This window comes from Heptranchias perlo, chromosome 4 (assembly GCF_035084215.1).
Source record: "Heptranchias perlo isolate sHepPer1 chromosome 4, sHepPer1.hap1, whole genome shotgun sequence".
Lineage (NCBI taxonomy): Eukaryota > Metazoa > Chordata > Chondrichthyes > Hexanchiformes > Hexanchidae > Heptranchias > Heptranchias perlo.
Window position 1 is genome coordinate 53,281,473 of NC_090328.1, and position 20,698 is coordinate 53,302,170.

General features: G+C 41.1%; 1 protein-coding gene across 5 annotated transcripts in view; it reads right to left on the reverse strand.

Moving 5' to 3' along the window:
• Window positions 1–20,698, reverse strand: part of fbxl17 (F-box and leucine-rich repeat protein 17) — a 667,009-nt gene that overhangs the window by 413,811 nt on the left and 232,500 nt on the right. For all 5 annotated transcript variants that reach the window (XM_067982923.1, XM_067982926.1, XM_067982925.1 and 2 more), the window contains one exon: window positions 6,433–6,540. In XM_067982923.1, coding sequence (XP_067839024.1) covers window positions 6,433–6,540 — 108 coding nt within the window. The remainder of the gene's footprint in view (window positions 1–6,432; window positions 6,541–20,698) is intronic.

Sequence of the window (20,698 nt, forward strand, 5' to 3'; positions counted from 1 at the left end):
CCTTCATCGTCACTGGGTCAAAATCCTGGAACTCCCTACCTGACAGCTCTGTGGGAGAACCTTCACCACACGGACTGCAGCGGTTCAAGAAGGCGGCTCACCACCACCTTCTCGAGGGCAATTAGGGATGGGCAATAAATGCTGGCCTCACCAGCGACACCCACATCCCATAAACGAATGAAAAAAAGACTGAAGCTGCTGTATTGTCCTATGCCAATGGAGGAGACTACAGCTGGAGGTTGAACCCTATTGAAACAGGAAGGGGACGGAGGAGCATATAAAAATTATCCACTTGGTGCGAGGAGATGAGAGGAGGAGGCTACAGTGTCTCCACACGTCAAGTGAGAAACTGACAGGAGGATGCTGTAGTTTCTTGCTAGAGAGCTAACCGGAAAAAAATGTTCTGCCAAAGCAGTGCCCTGCGCTTTTCATCAGCCAACCAAAGAGGACATTGGCAGAGGTCTCTAAGCAGGCCAACTGCCTGACCTCTTGGCAGCAGAGTGAAGAATATGTCTTGAGTACTTGTGGGAATATATTATACCAATTTTCTCCTCACAGATAAAAGACATTTAATCCATTGCTGTAGCCCATCAAGCAGTCAGGAAGGATTCTTCAACATAAACAAATTTTTAAAAATGCTTGGTTATAGATATGAGGCGACTTGAGAAAATTATTGATTAAAATGCAAACAGACTCAAAGCTCTGTTATCGGACGATGGCATGTTGGTTCCGTAATAACTGCTGAAAGTATGTAAACTGCTTCAGGTAGCAGCTTTATATACTGTATCAGCTCAAGTGAGACTACAAACAGTTCTGCTCCTGGAGAGGTAACACCTCCCATAGAAAACCCTTTCACAGAAGAGAGCAATTAGCTTGAGAACAGCATTTGGGCATCCTCTGGTGAGAAACAGGTAAGCCAATATGCTTTGCCTTACCAGATATGACCCGTTGGCTGACCTTGCATGAAAACCTGATTCCTTCCACATAATCCTTCTTCTTATCCAACGTCCTTGGCAGTGGTGTGGAGAATGGATAGGAATCAAACTCATGTTTTGGTTGAAAAATCATGAACTAGTTTTGGAAGGAAAGTCAAACTTCATTGCAAGTTCATTTCTATCTTCACGGAACATTGTGCACTTTTTAAGCTTTCTCTCCTGAAGGCAGTGACTCTTGCAAGGGTACAGTTCTATGGGCACTAGCATTTCTCTGGTGCCTTGTCCAAATGTTCATTTGATAAGAGTAAGACTAATCATGAGAATCAACAAGCTATTTTACCACAGGGGTGGGAGAATATCCTTACATAACACTTTGTAGCAGTGATCACTGAGTAGCTATGAGGCATCGGAACCAGAGCTGATTTCCCTTCCTCCTACTCTGCACAGACACCAAAACATCTAGAGGAGCCCACTCACTATCCAAGACGAGATCAGCTAACCCAGTACAGAGCTGGGATTGAATCTAGGATCTTCCTAGTCTGTTACATTCCGTATCAGGTTATTTTTTTTTACTGTTTCTACTACTGTACAGTGACAAAAAAAAAATCTATTAGAACCAACAATACATTTTTATGCATATACACATATATTTCACAGAAAAGATTCTGAGGTGGTAAGCTGTCCAATCAAAAAGTTTTCATCTGAACAGCTGCTTCTGTGGTGAATGAAGTCTGCTGGTAAAGGGTTAAATAGCATGTCAAGTGGTACAGTAATTCTGACCGGAGAGCTAAAACAGAAGGCACTTCCCACAAAATTAAAAAAATGATGATAGATGTCCATGTGATATCAGCTTCCAGGAGATTGAATGAAATTATATTGGGCCAGATTTGGCATCTAACGCCGTTAGTTAGATTTGTCCCTGCACCCTTCAGCTCAAAACAATTTTGCTGACAAAGCTGCTGGAAGTGTGAGCTGATAACGGTACAGCAGGGAAATAGGTGACCTAGGACCTGAGTGAACAGGGCAACCAACTGTGTAGCTCCTTAAACAATGAGATTTAAGGACTGGGAAACAAACAGTGGAAGGACTGAGGGGGATGAATTAAAAGGGTGAATTCAATGTCAAATCAGATACAGGAAGAGAAATAAATAGAGGGAAAGAAAGATTTGATTGAGAGAGAGAGAAAAAAAAGGCAGAAAAGAAAGAAAAAAAAATTCAAATTTAAAACTTGACATTTCTATAATCTCTCCAAAAAATTCAAAACCTGAACAAATGAGACTCCACACTTGTAACATTTAATTTTCAGTGCCAGGGAGGTTGATTGGCAGTAATTATCACTTATCACATCGTTAAGAGTACTTATGTTTGTAATTACTAACCCTAAATATCTGCAGCGGGTTTAGTTCGCATCTACTGCGCAAATACAGCAACTTCGCGACATTCAATGCATTTCAATGGCGAGGCAGACAGCGAAATGCCGTTTTCGCGAAGTTAAGGGCAGAGCGAAACAACTCAAACAGCAACGTTTGGATATTCGCATTTAACCGCGTATCTGCTCCTCGTCTGAAGTTGCTGTACCAGTCACGCATAAATAACAGCGAGCGCCATTAGCCTCACCATTATGTTGACAGCAAATTCTAGCCCATTGTTTCCTTACGTGAAAGGTTTCTGCAGTTTTCTTCCCAGAGTACAGAGCCACGTTAAAGTAACATCCAATATGTGGGACAGCAAGGTGACGTTATGCAGGAAGGGAAGTCTTGGCTGAAGGAGTCAAGAAAGATCTTTTAAAAAACAAAGTGGGAAAACCGACTCAAATTACCCCCATAAAAATCAAGTGTAAAATGAAATGTGCAATACCCATCTTATCAGATTGTTTACTCAGACCTGCCATTAAAATCTTTCTTTTTATGTTGGGAGAGAAGGTCACTCGTTAGGTTGAAGACTGAAAAAGGTCTGATCACATCAGGCAATCTTTGGATCATGTAGCCCAATAAGGCTAAATCAGAACCACTGGGTTAATCTATCCTCTATCCCGAGAGTTTTCTTAGAATAAGCAGTGATCGGTCAAACTAGATAATGTGCTCCCAAAAAAAGAGCAGTCCAGAACAGCATAAAAGTAAAAGCGTCATGACTGTTGTGTAGTCTTTCATCCTGTAACAGTGTGGGTACCCACCACCTAAACCCTCCCCTCCCAAGACAAAAGTTAAACCAGAATTGTCAATGGTATGTATGCTTATATATTGTTTGCTTTCAACAGAGTGGAGCGAAGTCATCTGAAGATAAGGAAACAAAAGGGGAAAAAAGCTCTGCAAATCTCAACAATAACTTGCATTTTTATAGCGCCTTTAACGTAGTAAAATGTCCGAAGGCACTTCACAGGAGCATTAACAAATTAAATTTGGCGCTGAGCCACATAAGGAGATATTAGGACAGGTGACCAAAAGCTTAGTCAAAGAGGTAGGTTGGTGAGGATCATCTTAAAGGAGGACAGAGAGGTGGAGAAGCGGAGAGGTTTAGGGAGGCAATTCCAGAGCTTGGGGCCTAGGCAGCTGAAGGCACAGCCGCCAATGGTGGGACGATGAAAATTGGGGATGCGCAAGAGGCCAGAATTGGAGGACTTCAGAGATCTGAGAGTTGTAGGTCTGGAGGAGGTAACAAAGATAGGGAGGGGCAAGGCCATGGAGGGATTAGAAAACAAGGATGAGAATCTCAAGTCAACATTGCAGAGAAGAAAAGTATATCTCAAAATATAATGAAGTGGCTATGCAAAGGAAAATTTTATTATATAAATTACCGAACAACACATAGGAATATGAGTAGGCCATTCAGCCCCTCGAGCCTGTTCCACCATTCAACAAAATCATGGCTGATCTGTATCCTAACTCCATCCAACCGCCTTGGCTCCATATCCCTTAATACCCTTGGCTAGAAAATATCTATCAATCTCAGATTTAAAATTATTAATTGAGCTTTTTGTGGGAGAGATTTCCACATCTCTACCACCCTTTGCAGGAAGAAGTGTTTCTTAACTTCTCTCATAAAAGACCTGGCTCTGATTTTAAGGTTACTTCCCCTTGTCCTAGACTCCCTCACCAGTTTCTCTTTATCTACCCTATCTATTCCTTTCAAAATCCTGAAAACCTCAAGCAAATCACCCCTTTACCTTCCATATTCCAAGGAATACAAGCCTAGTATTTGCAATCTCTCCTCATAATTTAACCCTTGGAGCCCCGGTGACATTCTGGTGAATCTGCACTGCACTCCTTCCAAAGCCAATATGTCCTTTCTAATGTGCGGTGCCCAGAATTGTACACAGTACTCTAGATGTGGTATAACCAGGGCTTTGTATAGCTGTGGCAAACTTCCTCCTCTTTATATGCTAGCCCTCCAGTTATAAAGGCTAACATTCCATTAACCTTTTTGATTATTTTTTGTACCTGACTACTATATTTTAATGATCTGTGCACATGGATCCCTAAATCTCTTTGGACCTCCACTGCTCCTAGCTTTTCACCATTTAAAAAATACTTGGATCTATCCTTTATTGGTCCAAAATGGATGACCTCACACTTACCTGCATTGAAATCCATCTGCCTCAGTTTTGCCCACTCACTTAATCTATCAATGTCTCTTTGTAATTTTATGCTCCAGTCTACACTACTTACTATGCCACCAATCTTGATCTCATCGGCAAACTTGGATATATGCCTCTCTATTGTGTTATCTAGGTCATTAATAAATATAGTGAACAGTTGAGGCCCCAGCACAGATCCTTGTCAGACACCACTAGTCAATTCCTTCCAATTTGAATACATACTTATTATCCCTACTCTCTGTCTTCTACTGCCGAACCAATCTCCTAACCATCCATAGGCATGCTCCTGTCTACAACTTCAATTATTTCCTCAAAAAAATTCTATTAGGTTTTTAGACATGACCTACCCTTTACAAATTCATGTTGGCTCTCTCTAATCAGTTCAAATTTCTCTAAGTGCTCAGTCACTCTGTTTTTAATTATAAATTCCAATAACTTCCCCACAACAGATGTTAGACTAACAGGTCTATAATTTCATGGTTTCACTCTCTCACCTTTCCTAAATAACAGAGTTACATTTGCAATTTTCCAATCTAAAGGGACAATTCCTGAATCGAGAGTGCTGTGGAAGATTACGGCTAAAGCATCTGCAATTTCCTCACCTACTTCCTTTAAAACCTTGGGGTGGAAACCATCAGATCCAGGGAATTTGACAGTCTTTAGTACCATTATTTTTTCTAGTACTTGCTTACATTAACTTTAGTGAGTTCCAGTCCTTGATTCATTATTAGTTTCCCTGGAATGTCAGGTGTATTATCCTCCTCCTCTACTGTGAAGACTGACATAAAATAATTACTCAACAAGTCTGCCATTTCCTTATTTTCATTTGCAATATTACCTGCATCTTTTTTTAAAGGGCCCACATGACCCTTGACTACCCTTTTTTCTTCTAATAAGCTGGCAGTGTTATGTGGGAAATTATGAGTAGATTTGAGTCCTAGTACTGGCTATTCATGGTTTTACAAACAGAAAGCAAACAATATTGGCAGGTCTTAGTTTATTATAGCTTTGTCTGTTTTTTATGAAGTAGATTTCCTACGAGAGTGCAATAACACAAACACAGATATGGCATCACTGTGCAGAACCAGTGCCCTGACGTAACACACAATTCCAACTGCATTTAAAATTATTTCTGCAATTCATTGGGTTCTCCTCCAAAATAAAATTCTGCATCACAACAGCACTGCCACAGGTGGAGAATGTGTACAATTTAACTGCACTGTTTCCTACGTTACAAAAGTGACCACACTTGAAAAATACTTCATTGTCTATAAAGCGCTTTATGAAAGGCATGTATGAATGCAAGTTCTTTCTTTACCATGGTTTAGCATTAGAATCATAGAATCATAGAAGTTTACAACATGGAAACAGGCCCTTCGGCCCAACATGTCCATGTCGCCCAGTTTATACCACTAAGTTATTATTAAGTTGCTCATCGAAATGGTGAAATTTCTAAACTTATTCTTATTAAATGAGCAACAGAATAATATAATGCCAAACCATATGAAATAATGGAATTCACCTCTATTGCTATTTTTTCCCAACGACCTCTCTAGTGGCTTGAAACCCTCATTTTCACCTATAATGTTGAAGTGTTTGAGGTAGCCACTGGGTACCACTCTTCGTACTTCACACAAAAATACTTACATGAAATACATTTTAGCAAGTTAGAAAGCGGGATAAAAACGGTATTTGTTCCAGAACAGTCATTACCAGACATAAAACTCAACTAAAGTTTGAACTTTGAAATTATGTCAGCATGTTGGAGGAGTGGCAGGAGAATCGATATTTCTCTCCTCATGTCCCACTTCAGTCTATACTTCTTTGAAGATATTGTCACAGCTCACAGATCTGACAGTAATTACAGGTACTTATAACAAGTGGTTACAGGCTAGTACTTACCCTAGTGAGGTGGATGACCCCTTGGGATGTAACTGAGCAGCCCATAAAACCCACGTACTGCAGCAGAGGACAATGTTCTGCGAATGCTTTCACCGATTTATCTGTCACCTGCACAGAAAGAAGAGTGGAAAGCAAATTAGTCTGACACTTAGTCAGCTGCAAAACAATATGTACATCAATAGAAGAGCTTTAACCAACTCTATAGTACAAAAACATATCACTTGGAAAGGCATTATACTGAAATCAACAACATAAATGGGGGTGCTTCCCCACTTGTACTGCCTCGATTTCACATTACCTCCAAAAACCTTTTTTTGACAGACAATTTGAGCAAAAATAGTTCTAATAAATGAAGGAATTAATTCCTTGGTATCAATGAGAAAATAGAACATTTTTAACAAAATGAAGTTCCAGGATATATGCTTTCAAGTAGCATAACTTCTATTTCCCCTCCCCCCACCCCCCGTTTGGATATTTCTTTTTACTTTTACGCGATATTCAATAAACCAAGCGAGGCCATGGTCAGGCTCACCCAGTTTCCCAAACCCCTCATTCATTGTGGCACTTGCCTTCACATGCCCTTTTTTATGAGGAAAAATAGACTACCAGGTGACTGATCCCGACATACAATAGGTGCACAACACCATATGAGAACTTCCAGTTCCCTGAGTTGAGACACAGAATCCAGCTCAGACAAAACATCAGTACCTGTGTGCTTGATGACCCTTGGACAGAGCTGACCGCTAACTGGCCAAATTACATCCTAATACTCCACTTATATTATGAAATTGCTTTTATTGGAAATGGTCCTATTAACATAACTCAATTTGCTAGAAGCAATACCTTTTATTTTTTAATATTCATTCTTGGGGTGTGGGCGTTGCTACAATACCGACATTTATTGCCCATCCAGTGTTGCCCTGAGAAAGACTGATACAACCGAGTAGCTTGCGAGGCCACTTCAGAGGCCCACTTAAGAGTCAACCACATTGGTGTGGGTCTAGAGTCACATATAGGCAAGACAAGGTAAGGACAGCAGGTTTCCTTCCCTAAAGGATATTAGTGAACCAGTTGGGGTTTATGACAATATGTGAGTTATTTATTTTACTGGTTCAGTCTTTAATTAAAAAGATTCTGAGGTGTTTTGTTCCAAAGTATAACAGCTTTATTAAGAAGATATAAGTAGCAATGATATTAAAATACAAGAGTACAATTAAATACAACCTGGCAAAGTTAATCACTGTACAAGGTTTCAAAGTGCACCTCTTGAAGGTCCTCGATATTATTTGTGCGTGTCCAGCCTCACTCCAAGAATGTTCTAGCAAATACGATTTTAATTCCCATCTTATATACGGTTTAAGACAAACAGTTCCACATGGCTGTGTGCAAACATCAATGGCTTTCTCTGTCTCCAGGTTATGACTCATTCTTTAGACATTTGTTATTCACATTACTCGACCCCCTCCTTATCAAAACTGCTCAGGGTCTGTACGTACAAAGATTTCCCTAACATCCCAGATAAAAGAATTCTTGACATCATTAGCCTCCTTTATGATTAGTTGTCTCTGATTTATCAAGGGCACTTATCTTTGCCGAAAGCATCCTGCACTCCCACTGAAGTATAGATAACTTCCCTTTACCCATCTTATACACGAGATAAGAATGACACATGATGCTCATTACTCATGGGGACCCTCTCTGCACAAGGTAACCCAAATGCTTGTTGATGAACAGAAAGCCATGTTCACAGGAAAAGCTGATATAACGCTTTTCCTAACAAGGTGGGTAATATATAGAAAGCATGTATAAGGCTTTTCTTACACGATCCAACAGCTTCATTGTCACTTTTACGGTTACCAGCTTTTTATTCCCAGATTCTTTTTTAAACTGAACTAAAATTCTCAAATTGCATGGTGGGATTTGAATTCACATTCTCTAGATTATTAGTCCAGGCCTCTGGAATACTGGTCCAGTAACATAACCACTACACATCCGTACCCATTTACATTGCTGCTGAATTTAATGGCAGCAGATAAATGTACGTGTAATACTAACACATGGACCGTTAGTGCAAGATCACATTTGCAACGTTGCCAGTCAGATTGAGATATAGCCTGATATCTAGGAAAGGACCTTACAGGTTAGTAAAATGGGAAGTACATTGCTGGCCTATAATGGTGGATACAACCTATGTGTCAATGGCACCTGCTGTTCACATTTGCCACTGTGGGTACCCAGAGGTCAGATGCAACAGGCAAAACCCTGTCCCAAGGAGAGTCTTGGTGCCTCAATGGGGCTGAGGTCACTTTCTTTTCCAGAGTTGCCTATGAAGGTGTTCTTGTCCTGTGAAGTAAATGGTGTACAAAACTGACAGTGGAGCCACGTAAAGCTGAGCAGTTCCATTCGACTGGCTCACGTTGCTGACAATGAGCAGCCAGAACTCAAACAGGCAAAAAAATTCACAGCGGTAAATAAGAACAAACAAAAGTGAAAAACCTCTCAACATTACAGCTGTTTGAGCTTTCAAGAAACCTTATATTCTTCTTAAAACATTTCCTTTCAAAACAAAACACAGAAATGTTCTCATCAGACTCTTAACTACCATTGCCTAACCTTCGAATGAGACATACATTCTTTTTCTGCTTGCCCTCTCTCGTTTCCCTTCTCTCTTTCCTTTCTCTTTCCCCTTCATACCACACTTCAGTGAGTCTCATTCCATCTTAACTTTCCTATCTTGTAGTTTTAACACACTAAGAAAAACAGAAGCTGTTAAATCAATCACACAATAATAGCAGCCACCAAAAGAATTGTGAGACTTTGTCATCCGATTTATTACAAATTTATAAGATGAGCTTTCCCATTGGCTCTGTTGATAGAAGCAATGTTCAGTGTTGTACTGAGTCATGGAGATCAGATGGGCCCATGTTTTATCCATGATCTATGCTCAAATAGTCTTGGGCTAGGGAAGGGCAATCTCAGTCAGGGTGCCCTTTCCTGATTGCTATCCAGTAACTCCTACTGGAAAGTGTGAACACATTCATTAAAGACAGGATTCGGCTTGGCCGTAAATGTCAGCATCATCTGATAGCCCACCCACACTCACTGTCTGAACTCATAAATGAACAATGGCCACTTTGGCAGGGCACCAGGGACAGTTGGCACCTGTGGGAGTGTACCAAAGCAAGAATTGACACCTGTGGGAGTGTACCACAACAAGAAATGGCACCTGTGGGAGTGTACCACAACAAGAATTGACACCTGTGGGAGTGTACCAAAGCAAGAAATGGCACCTGTGGGAGTGTACCACAGCAGGAAATGGCACCTGTGGGAGTGTACCACAACAAGAATTGACACCTGTGGGAGTGTACCACAGCAAGAAATGGCACCTGTGGGAGTGTACCACAACAAGAATTGACACCTGTGGGAGTGTACCAAAGCAAGAAATGGCACCTGTGGGAGTGTACCAAAGCAAGAAATGGCACCTGTGGGAGTGTACCAAAGCAAGAAATGGCACCTGTGGGAGTGTACCACAGCAAGAAATGGCATCTGTGGGAGTGTACCACAACAAGAAATGGCACCTGTGGGAGTGTACCACAGCAAGAAATGGCACCTGTGGGAGTGTACCACAACAAGAATTGACACCTGTGGGAGTGTACCACAACAAGAAATGGCGCCTGTGGGAGTGTACTACAACAAGAAATGGCACCTGTGGGAGTGTACCAAAGCAAGAATTGACACCTGTGGGAGTGTACCACAACAAGAAATGGCACCTGTGGGAGTGTACCACAACAAGAATTGACACCTGTGGGAGTGTACCACAACAAGAATTGACACCTGTGGGAGTGTACCACAGCAAGAAATGGCACCTGTGGGAGTGTACCACAGCAAGAAATGGCACCTGTGGGAGTGTACCACAGCAGGAAATGGCACCTGTGGGAGTGTACCAAAGCAAGAAATGGCACCTGTGGGAGTGTACCAAAGCAAGAAATGGCACCTGTGGGAGTGTACCAAAGCAAGAAATGGCACCTGTGGGAGTGTACCAAAGCAAGAAATGGCACCTGTGGGAGTGTACCAAAGCAAGAAATGGCACTTGTGGGAGTGTACCACAACAAGAAATGGCACCTGTGGGAGTGTACCACAGCAGGAAATGGCGCCTGTGGGAGTGTACTACAACAAGAAATGGCACCTGTGGGAGTGTACCACAACAAGAAATGGCACCTGTGGGAGTGTACCACAACAAGAAATGGCGCCTGTGGGAGTGTACCACAGCAAGAAATGGCACCTGTGGGAGTGTACCAAAGCAAGAAATGGCACCTGTGGGAGTGTACCAAAGCAAGAAATGGCACCTGTGGGAGTGTACCACAGCAAGAAATGGCACCTGTGGGAGTGTACCACAGCAGGAAATGGCGCCTGTGGGAGTGTACCACAGCAAGAATTGACACCTGTGGGAGTGTACCACAACAAGAATTGACACCTGTGGGAGTGTACCACAACAAGAAATGGCACCTGTGGGAGTGTACCACAGCAAGAAATGGCACCTGTGGGAGTGTACCACAACAAGAAATGGCACCTGTGGGAGTGTACCACAGCAAGAAATGGCACCTGTGGGAGTGTACCACAACAAGAATTGACACCTGTGGGAGTGTACCACAACAAGAATTGACACCTGTGGGAGTGTACCACAACAAGAAATGGCGCCTGTGGGAGTGTACTACAACAAGAAATGGCACCTGTGGGAGTGTACCACAACAAGAAATGGCGCCTGTGGGAGTGTACCACAGCAAGAAATGGCACCTGTGGGAGTGTACCACAACAAGAATTGACACCTGTGGGAGTGTACCACAACAAGAATTGACACCTGTGGGAGTGTACCACAACAAGAAATGGCGCCTGTGGGAGTGTACCACTACAAGAAATGGCACCTGTGGGAGTGTACCAAAGCAAGAAATGGCACCTGTGGGAGTGTACCACAACAAGAAATGGCACCTGTGGGAGTGTACCACAACAAGAAATGGCACCTGTGGGAGTGTACCACAACAAGAAATGGCACTTGTGGGAGTGTACCACAACAAGAAATGGCACTTGTGGGAGTGTACCACAGCAAGAAATGGCACCTGTGCGAGTGTACAGCAAGAAATGGCACCTGTGGAAGTGTACTACAACAAGAATTGACATCTGTAGGAGTGTACCACAATGCTAAATGGCACCTGTGGGAGTGTACCACAACAAGAAATGGCACCTGTGCGAGTGTACCACAGCAAGAAATGGCACCTGTGCGAGTGTACCACAGCAAGAAATGGCACCTGTGCGAGTGTACCACAGCAAGAAATGAGTATTAAGCCTGAAGATTGGGGGACTTTTAGAAACCAACAAAGGATGACCAAAAAATTGAAAAAGAGGGAGAAAATAGAATATGAGAGTAAACCAGCAAGAAATATAAAAACAGATTATAAGAGCTTCTGTAAGTATGTAAAAAGGAAGAGATTAGCGAAAGTAAACATGGGTCCCTGAGAGGCTGAGACAGGAGAAATTATAATGGGGAATAAGGAAATGGCAGAGATGTTAAACAAATATTTTGTATCTGTCTTCACAGTAGGCGACACAAAAAACATACCAGAAATAGTGGGGAACCAAGGGGCTAATGAGAGTGAGGAACTTAAAGTAATTAATAATAGTGAAGAAAAAGTACTGGAGAAACTAATGGGACTGAATGCCGACAAATCCCCTGAACCTAATGGCCTACATCTAGGAGAGGTGGCTGCAGGGATAGTGGATGCATTGGTTTTGATCTTCCAAAATTCGCTAGAATCTAGAACGGTCCCTGTGGATTGGAAGGTAGCAAATAGCAACCGCTATTCAAGAAAGGAGGGAGAGAGAAAACAGGAAACTACAGGCCTCTTAGCCTGATACCAGTAGTCGGGAAAATGCTGGTATCTATTATTAAGAACGTGGTAACAGGGCATTTAGAAAATCGTCATATGATTAGGCAGAGTCAATATGGTTGTATGAAAGGGAAATCGTGTTTGACAAATCTACTGGAGTTTTTTGAGGATGTAGCTAGCAGGGTAGATAAAGGGGAACCAGTGGATGAAGTATATTTGGATTTTCAACAGGCATTCGATGAGGTGCCACACAAAAGGTTGTTACACAAGATAAGGGCTCATGGGCCCCAGATAAAAGAGAGTAGGAATAAACAGGTCATTTTCAGGTTGGCAGGCTGTCACTAGTGGGGTGCCACAAGGATCAGTGCTTGGGCCTCAGCTATTTAAAATCAATATTAATGAATTAGATGAAGGGACCGAGTGTAATATATCCACGTTTGCTGACGATACAAAGCTAGGTGGGAAAGTAAGTTGTGAGGTGGACACAAAGTGTCTGCAAAGGAGTATAGACAGGTTAAGTGAGTGGCAAGAAGATAACAGATGGAGTATAATTGGGGGAACGTGAGGTTATTCGCTTTGGTAGGAAGAATAGAAAAACAGGATATTTTTTTAAATGGCGAGAAACTAAGAAATGTTGGTGTTCAGAGGGATTTGGGTGTCCTTGTACACAAAGCACAGAAAGTTAACATGCAGGTACAGCAAGCAATTAAGGAGGCAAATGGTATGTTGGCCTTTATTGCAAGGGGATTGGGGTACAAGAGTAAGGCAGTCTTGCTGTAAATTGTACAGGACTTTGGTGAGATGACACCTGGAGTACTGTGTACAGTTTTGGTCACCTTACCTCAGGAAGGATATACTTGCCTTAGAGGTGGTGCAATGAAGGTTCACTAGATTGATTCCTGGGATGAGAGGGTTGTCCTATGAGGAGAGATTGAGTAGAATGAGCCTATACTCTCTGGAGTTAAGAAGAATGAGAGGTGATTTCATTGAAACAAATAAGATTATGAGGGGGCCTGACAGGGTAGATGCTGAGAGATTGTTTCCCCTGGCTGGAGAGTCGAGAACTAGGGGGCATTGCCTCAGGATAAGAGGCTGGCCATTTAGGACTGAGATGAGGAGGAATTTCTTCAATCAGAAGGTTGTGAATCTTTGAAATTCTCTACCCCAGAGGGCTGTGGATGCTCAGTCATTCAGTATATTCAAGGCTGAGAGCGATAGATTTTTGGACACTAAGGGAATCAAGGGATATGGAGGTCAGGCGGGAAAGTGGAGTTGAGGTCGAAGATCAGCCATGATCTTATTGAATGGCGGAGCAGGCTTGAGGGGATGTTTGGGCAACTCCTGCTCATATCTCTTATGTTCTTATGTTTTTCTAGTTCTGTCGTGTGCCATAGTGAAACTGCTCATCTTAACTACAGCCAGATCAGAAACATGGGTAAACTTGTATGGATACCGCACCTTGGGTGCTCATGCTGTGTTCAGCTGAGATTTGCAACACACCCTTACCAAAAATGCAAAGTAGCATTACTGATGCAGGCCATTATCGACATAAGTGGGACCACTTCCAAGAGGTTGTCTTTCATTCCTTTTAGTAATTAAAAAAAAATACATATTTTTAAGCTAAGGTAACTAGCTAGTTTTTTTTTAAAACTGATTGAACATCAGAATATATCACCAATTTTCTGTACTCAGCAATAACCGCGCTGCAATAGATGGCTGGTGAGCAACAACAACTTGCATTTATCTAACGCCTCGAACATAGAAAAAACGTCCAAGATGCCTCACAGAGCTGTAATTAAAAAAGTGGACACCAAACCGAAGAAGGAGCTATAAGGAGGGTGATCAAAAGCTTGGTCAACGAGGTTGGTTTTAAGGAGGGCCTTAAAGGAGGAGAGGGTAATGTAGAGACAGATGGGTTTCGGGAGTAAATTACCTTAGGGAGCTCGGGGCATAGGCAGCTGAAGGCACCGTTGGCAATGGTGGACGAAGGTGGCGGGGGGAAGGAGAGGGGGAATACACTAGAAACCAGAGTTTGAGGAAAAGCAAATCCGAGGAAAGGGAGTTGTAGGGCTGGAGGATGTTACAGAGATAGGGAAGGGAAAAGCAATGGAGTGATTTAAACACAAGGATGAGGATTCATTTTAAATTTGAGGCATTGGGGGACCGGGACCAATATCGATCAGCAAGGACAGAGGGGATGGGACAGGATACACGCAGCAGAGTTTTGGATGAGCTGAAGTTGATGAGAAGTGGAGGTTCAATCTTGCCTGTTTTACTTCTGTAATGAAAAAATCACTTCCCATCCAACCTGGATCCCAATATGTGGCAGCAACTGAAGATTCCCCGACATTTGGCTTCAGGAGCAATGTGTACACAAAGTGTAACAAAATATAATTTCCTCCATTTCAGAAATAAAAAGAAAAGAATCCAAATGTATCAATGTGGAAACATCGGTTTGACCTGATCAGAATATGATTACTTTTTAAACAACGGGAAGGCTGAAGAGCATTCACAATGAAGTTAGAGTAAAATTATAGAGCTACATGTTATACAGGATAAGATTATACTGTAGAGAGATTGAAACTCAGGGTGTTGGAATATACTTGCTGAGCACAAGATTTCCTGAAACAGTTCCTGTTGGTCCTGATAGCAAATTGTGCACTGAACCTTAATGACCTCCTTAATTTTTCTGAAAATTTAACAACTTTCCTCCAGCAAATCCCTTGGGATGTTCATTTGAACTTCTAGGCAACGGACACATTTCAAATCAGGTTTATTCATGGCAGTCTTTAACCATGGGCACATTCTGCAGAGGCAACTGTTTTAATTGCAAAAACTGAACACGAAGTCGTATTTGATCTAATATTTATAAACCCCACTGAGCATACATAATCCTCCAGTCAGTCTCAGAGGAAGCGTTTCACTTTGCACTCTAAATAATCTTTTTTATTAGCACAATAATATTTTGCGAATGATCTGGAAGAGCAGGTTTAATAAAATAGCAGAAAATAATGGAAATCTTGTTGAATAAACAATTTCCTCAGTTCCTATAATGGTCAATGATTGTGAATAAAAAAAGTAACTCAGCCTGAATATATATGAATGCTCCAACCCATAAACAAATCACAGTCAAACATACAATTTTTATTATTGAGACGCCTAGCTGACGGGGCCAAAGGCCATTGCGCGAAGATTGAAAATGGTAGTAATAAAGTTGAAAACAGAAGACAACGTTAATCAGTAGCAGTGGTTAGTGACACAAAGCCTGTAGATTGCAGGAAGGGAACATTAAGGGAGTCTTAACAAGTGTGTGTGTGTGTGTGTGTGTGTGTGTGTGTGTATATACACACACACGACTTTAACCTGGTCAATCTACCTTCAAGCTTGATTGAAGGACTGTCCAGGCTGATTGAGTTCACCCTCAAGAAATACTCTGACATATGATTGGGAGTTAATCGATCAAGTGCCTGATGAACATTTTCTGTTATTAGCCAGCTGCCAAACAGAATATTGATTTAAACATCAAGTCCTCTAAAAACTTCAAAAAGACAGGAAAAATAAGGTCTGGTTTTGCTCTTCAGCTATCACTGTATATAGCAGAACATAAGAGCATAAGAAATAGGAGCAGGAGTAGGCCATACAGCCCCTTGTGCCTGCTCTGCCATTCAATAAGATCGTGACTGACGTTTTACCTCAACTCTACTTTCCCGTCCTATCCCCATATCCCTTGATTCACTTGGCGTCCAAATATCCATCGATCTCAGTTTTGAACATACTCAATGACTGTGCATCCACAGCCCCTTGGGGAAGAGAATTCCAAAGAATCACAATCCTCTGAGTTAAGAAATCTTTCCTCATCTCGTTCTGAAATGGCGCCCTCTTATCTTGAGACTATATATCCTAGTTCTAGATTCTCCAGCCAGAGGAAACAACCTCTCAGCATCTACCCTGTCCAGCCCTCTAACAATTGTATACCTTTCAAGGAGATCACCTCTCATTCTTCTAAACTCCAGAGAATATAGGCTCATTTTACTCAATCTCTCTCATAGGACACCCCTCTCATCCCAGGAATCAAGCTAGTGAACCTTCATTGCACCCCCTCTAAGGTAAGTATATCTTTCCTTCGGTAAGGAGACCAAAACTGTACACAGTACTCCAGATGTGGTCTCACTAGAGCCCTATATAATTGCAGCAAGACTTCCTTACTCTAATACTCAACTCCCTTGCAATAAAGCCAACATACTATTTGCCTTCCTAATTGCTTGCTGTACCTGCATGTTAACTTTGTGATTCATGTACAAGGACACCCAAATCCCTCTAAATACCAACATTTCTTAGTCTCTCACCGTTTAAAAAATATTCTGCTTTTCTATTCTTCCTACCAAACTGGATAATTTCACATTTCCCCACATTATACTCCATCTGCCACCTTCTCGCCCACTCGCTTAACCTGTCTATATCCCTTTGCACCCTCTTTGCGTCCTGCTCACAGTTTAACTTCCCACCTAGCTTTGTATCATCAGCAAACTTGGATACATTGCACTCGATCCCCTCATCTAAGTCATTGATATATATTATAAGCAACTGAGGCCCAAGCACTGATCCTTGCGGCACCCCACTAGTTACAACCTGCCAACCCGAAAATGACCCGTTTATTCTTACTCTCTGTTTTCTGTCCGTTAACCAACCCTCAAACACTGCTAATATATTACCCCCAATCCCATGAGCTCCAACCTTGTGTAACAACCTCTTGTGTGACACCTTATCGAATGCCTTTTGAAAATTCAAATATACTACATCCACTGGTTCCCCTTTATCTACCCTTCTAGTTACACCCTCAAAATTCTCGAATAGATTTGTCAAACACGATTTCCCTTTCATAAAATCGTGTTGACTCTGCCTAATCATATGATGATTTTCTAAGTGCCCTGTTACTACGTCCTTAATAATAGATTCTAGCACTTTCCCTGCTACTGATGTCAGGCTAACTGGCCCAAAGTTCCCTGTTTTCTCTCTCCCTCCTTTTTTGAATAGCAGGGTTACATCAATTTGATGCTGAGCTCAAAAAATGCATAAAAAGGTCTCGTTAAAAACCTGCAGTGCTGGTATCTAACGGCTTTTCACTTTCCAAAAGCAGGCGAACACATTTGTAATCAAACCTTTCATTTAGAAATTGTTTACACTCAGCATAAAATCAAATGTTTCTCTTCCAAGTATGCAGGATTTTAATTAAACAATGATACTTTGTTATGGAATTGAGATTGTAGTCAATGATTGAGAGTGATGCCAAATCTTGTTACAATTCAGCTCAAGTTTTCTTTGCTGCTCCTGGAGCTTGGAGTGATAATACTGGACCATTAATACTGAGAAAAGTAGAAAAGCTTCATGCAGTCAGATGAGTGGCATCCACATTTTTAACTGCTGCTTTTGCCCTCTACTTGTAAAACTGCCAATAATATAGAAGACGGCACTTTATCAGCAGGAAGGTAAAATGTCCAATGTAACAGAACCACGCTTGAAAGTAAATCTGTATGTGAACTGGGCTATGGCATATCCAAGAAATTTTAATCTTCCTCCAGCACATTTAGGATATGTGACCACTCAGTGCAAGACATTTCATACTTGAACTAAAATGCTGATACAAATGAAAAAAAACACCTCTACCATGACATCAAGAGTATAACCCCATTTATTTCTAGGGTATGAACTTCTGATTAAGAATAGGCTTTTAATTACTGCTTTTGTCGTTTAAAATTAACAAAGCAACTGATGGACACCAAGTTAAAAACCTTTAGCCATAACCATATGTGCGATTAATAAGAAGGTACATCTACCGTTCACTTATTATGAGCAGGCCATGAATACTTAGTGTGTGACTGGCTGATTAATACAACACACTACAAGACAACAAACCACAAAGTCATCTTGAATCACCTTGGATGCAATGCTGTGGTGGACGCAGAAGAGTAGGGCTTAAAACTAATGCAGCTTGCTCTGATCACAAATTTAGTACCATACAAATGAATGCAATTACACCAACCATGTCATGATTGAAGTGTGTTGCCATACTTAATTCAGCCCAGAGGAAAGAATCTTTGCTCAGATCAAATCTGCTCTTCAGTGAAGCAAATTGCACATCTATTATATATTAAATCCGGTATGTCGGGTATGAGTTTCACTAAGTACCTGCAGTACCTGTTATTCCTATAAGTGACACTGTGACAAATATTTTTCAAGTTGAAGATATAATTATGTGACACACAATAGCTGCTATTTTAAAGTCAGAGTCTAACACCCTGTGATTGCACAATCTGTCCACCAGGTTCCCATAAATCACCCTGAATCATTCTGAAATTTCTTTCATCCATCAACTTTTTTTATTCAGGAGCTGAAATTTCTAAAGTCCGAAATAGGGATTTAAACAAAATTTTAAAATTCAAAAATCAACATATTTTACAATAGCATAATTAAATTTATCCACTGAATTGTATTTTGTGTGTTTTAATATCTTTGATTAAAGTTGTTACTTGAAGGCTTCAGCCCTTCTCAAAAACCTGAGCTTGGACTTAATATTTTTGCCCAGGCCTATGACAGCTGAATTTGGATTATTCAGTACAATGCACGTACAATGTACCTAATTTCTTAGAATCCATCAACCCAACTGATGGGATATTTCTCCTCAGGTCCCACAATTTCTGCCCAACGATATTTCTTCTAGGAATTTTGAAAAAGTGGACAAATTTCAAAAGCATTACTGAGGAAAAATTTATACTGAGTTTTGTTTTTTTAGGCTGAGTGTATATGTGTCTTTGTATAGCAGTGAGACAGAGTGTGCTTCATTTAATGTTACCTCAATTTTCAAAAAAAAAAATTCGACAACTAACTACCTCCACCTGTGTTCTGTTGACAGAAAAGGTCATTGCTAATGGTTTGCACCTCAGACACAGATTCTAATTTCTAATACCTATGTGAGAGAGAGCACGAGAGAGGCAGACAGAAAGAGATGGAAAGACACAAATAGAGACAAAATGCAGATGTAGTCAGAGTCTCTCCTCATTCTAATTTGATTTATTTTGTAAAGAACTTTGAGAGTGGTGGGGTCTCTGGACCAGTAAGCAGCAGCTTGGGAGAATGAAAGGATGGTTAGAAACATAGGAACAGGAGTCGGCCATTCAGTCTCTCAAAGCCTGTTCCACCATTCAATTAAATCATAGCTGATCTGTACCTTGCTCTCTCACGCACAGTCAGTTGCCAATGCTTATGTTTTTGAAATACATTTCAAATTGGACAACATAAAGTCTCTTGTCAAAGTTTTACAGTAAAGTATTTGTAGGTTTCTAGTAAGATCTTCTAAAAGAACCAAATGTCTGAGAAGATGATCTCAGCAAGTTTGGTGAAAATCCAATAAAATGTTTTAAAATTATTGAGGTAACAAATTATTGTACAAGGACAAACTGTTTATTAGAGTTGCACAGCCGGCTGCACTGATATCTACCAGCTTGTCTATTTTCAAAAAGAACCCAGAGGCTGACAACAGGAAATTACTTATCGAGATTGACAAAAATCCAATAAAGGTGAGACTTCACTGTTTACAGGCATTTAGTTGGGATTAGCACTGCGCTAACTGATTATTTTGGGAATCAAATACCCTATGAATTATTTAACAGATGATTCAGCTTTTGGGATATGTTAAACCATAACAAAAATAGTGTAACTTCCTGGTTAAATGTGGCACTGTCCTACACAATTTTGTGAATGAAATCCAACTTACTCAGACTAAAGTCCCAAAACAAACATTTTTCAGCTAATATCGATATGTACATCAACCAGCAAATAAGACAAAGGCCCCAAACACTCTATGTTGGTCATCCAACAACACTGGTCATTTTCTGTAGAACAGAGTCTGAATAATTGGCTTGAATCTCTATACAAAACTGAACTGAGGCCCTCCACACAGGAGAAATTAATTCAGGCCCTTGCGCTGACAAGCACTGAAGTGGTTGGCATTTTTGATGCCACCAGCAGTTGCACACATGCCGTAAGTCTGTATTTTCCGTGGACATTCACCATTTCAGGGCCATTGTCTGCTCATCAACATTTGCAGGCAAAGATCAGAGCAGGTTCGAACTTCCCACACTCTGTACAGTCTGCACCATGAGTCACTGTGGCTCAGCAACAAAACACATGTGCTGCTGCTCTACGGGTCTGACATTCTTGGCAGGACAGATTGAAGTCAAGATGGAAGTTCTGCTCTGCAAAGTTCTTATGCTATGGATAAATTACTGGTGTATAATTAACACAGCATTCGCAGGATTCATCAAAGGAAAGTATTCACCATTCGATGGTAAGTTAATTGAATGGCAGTTTTTGAATTTCAGTTTAAC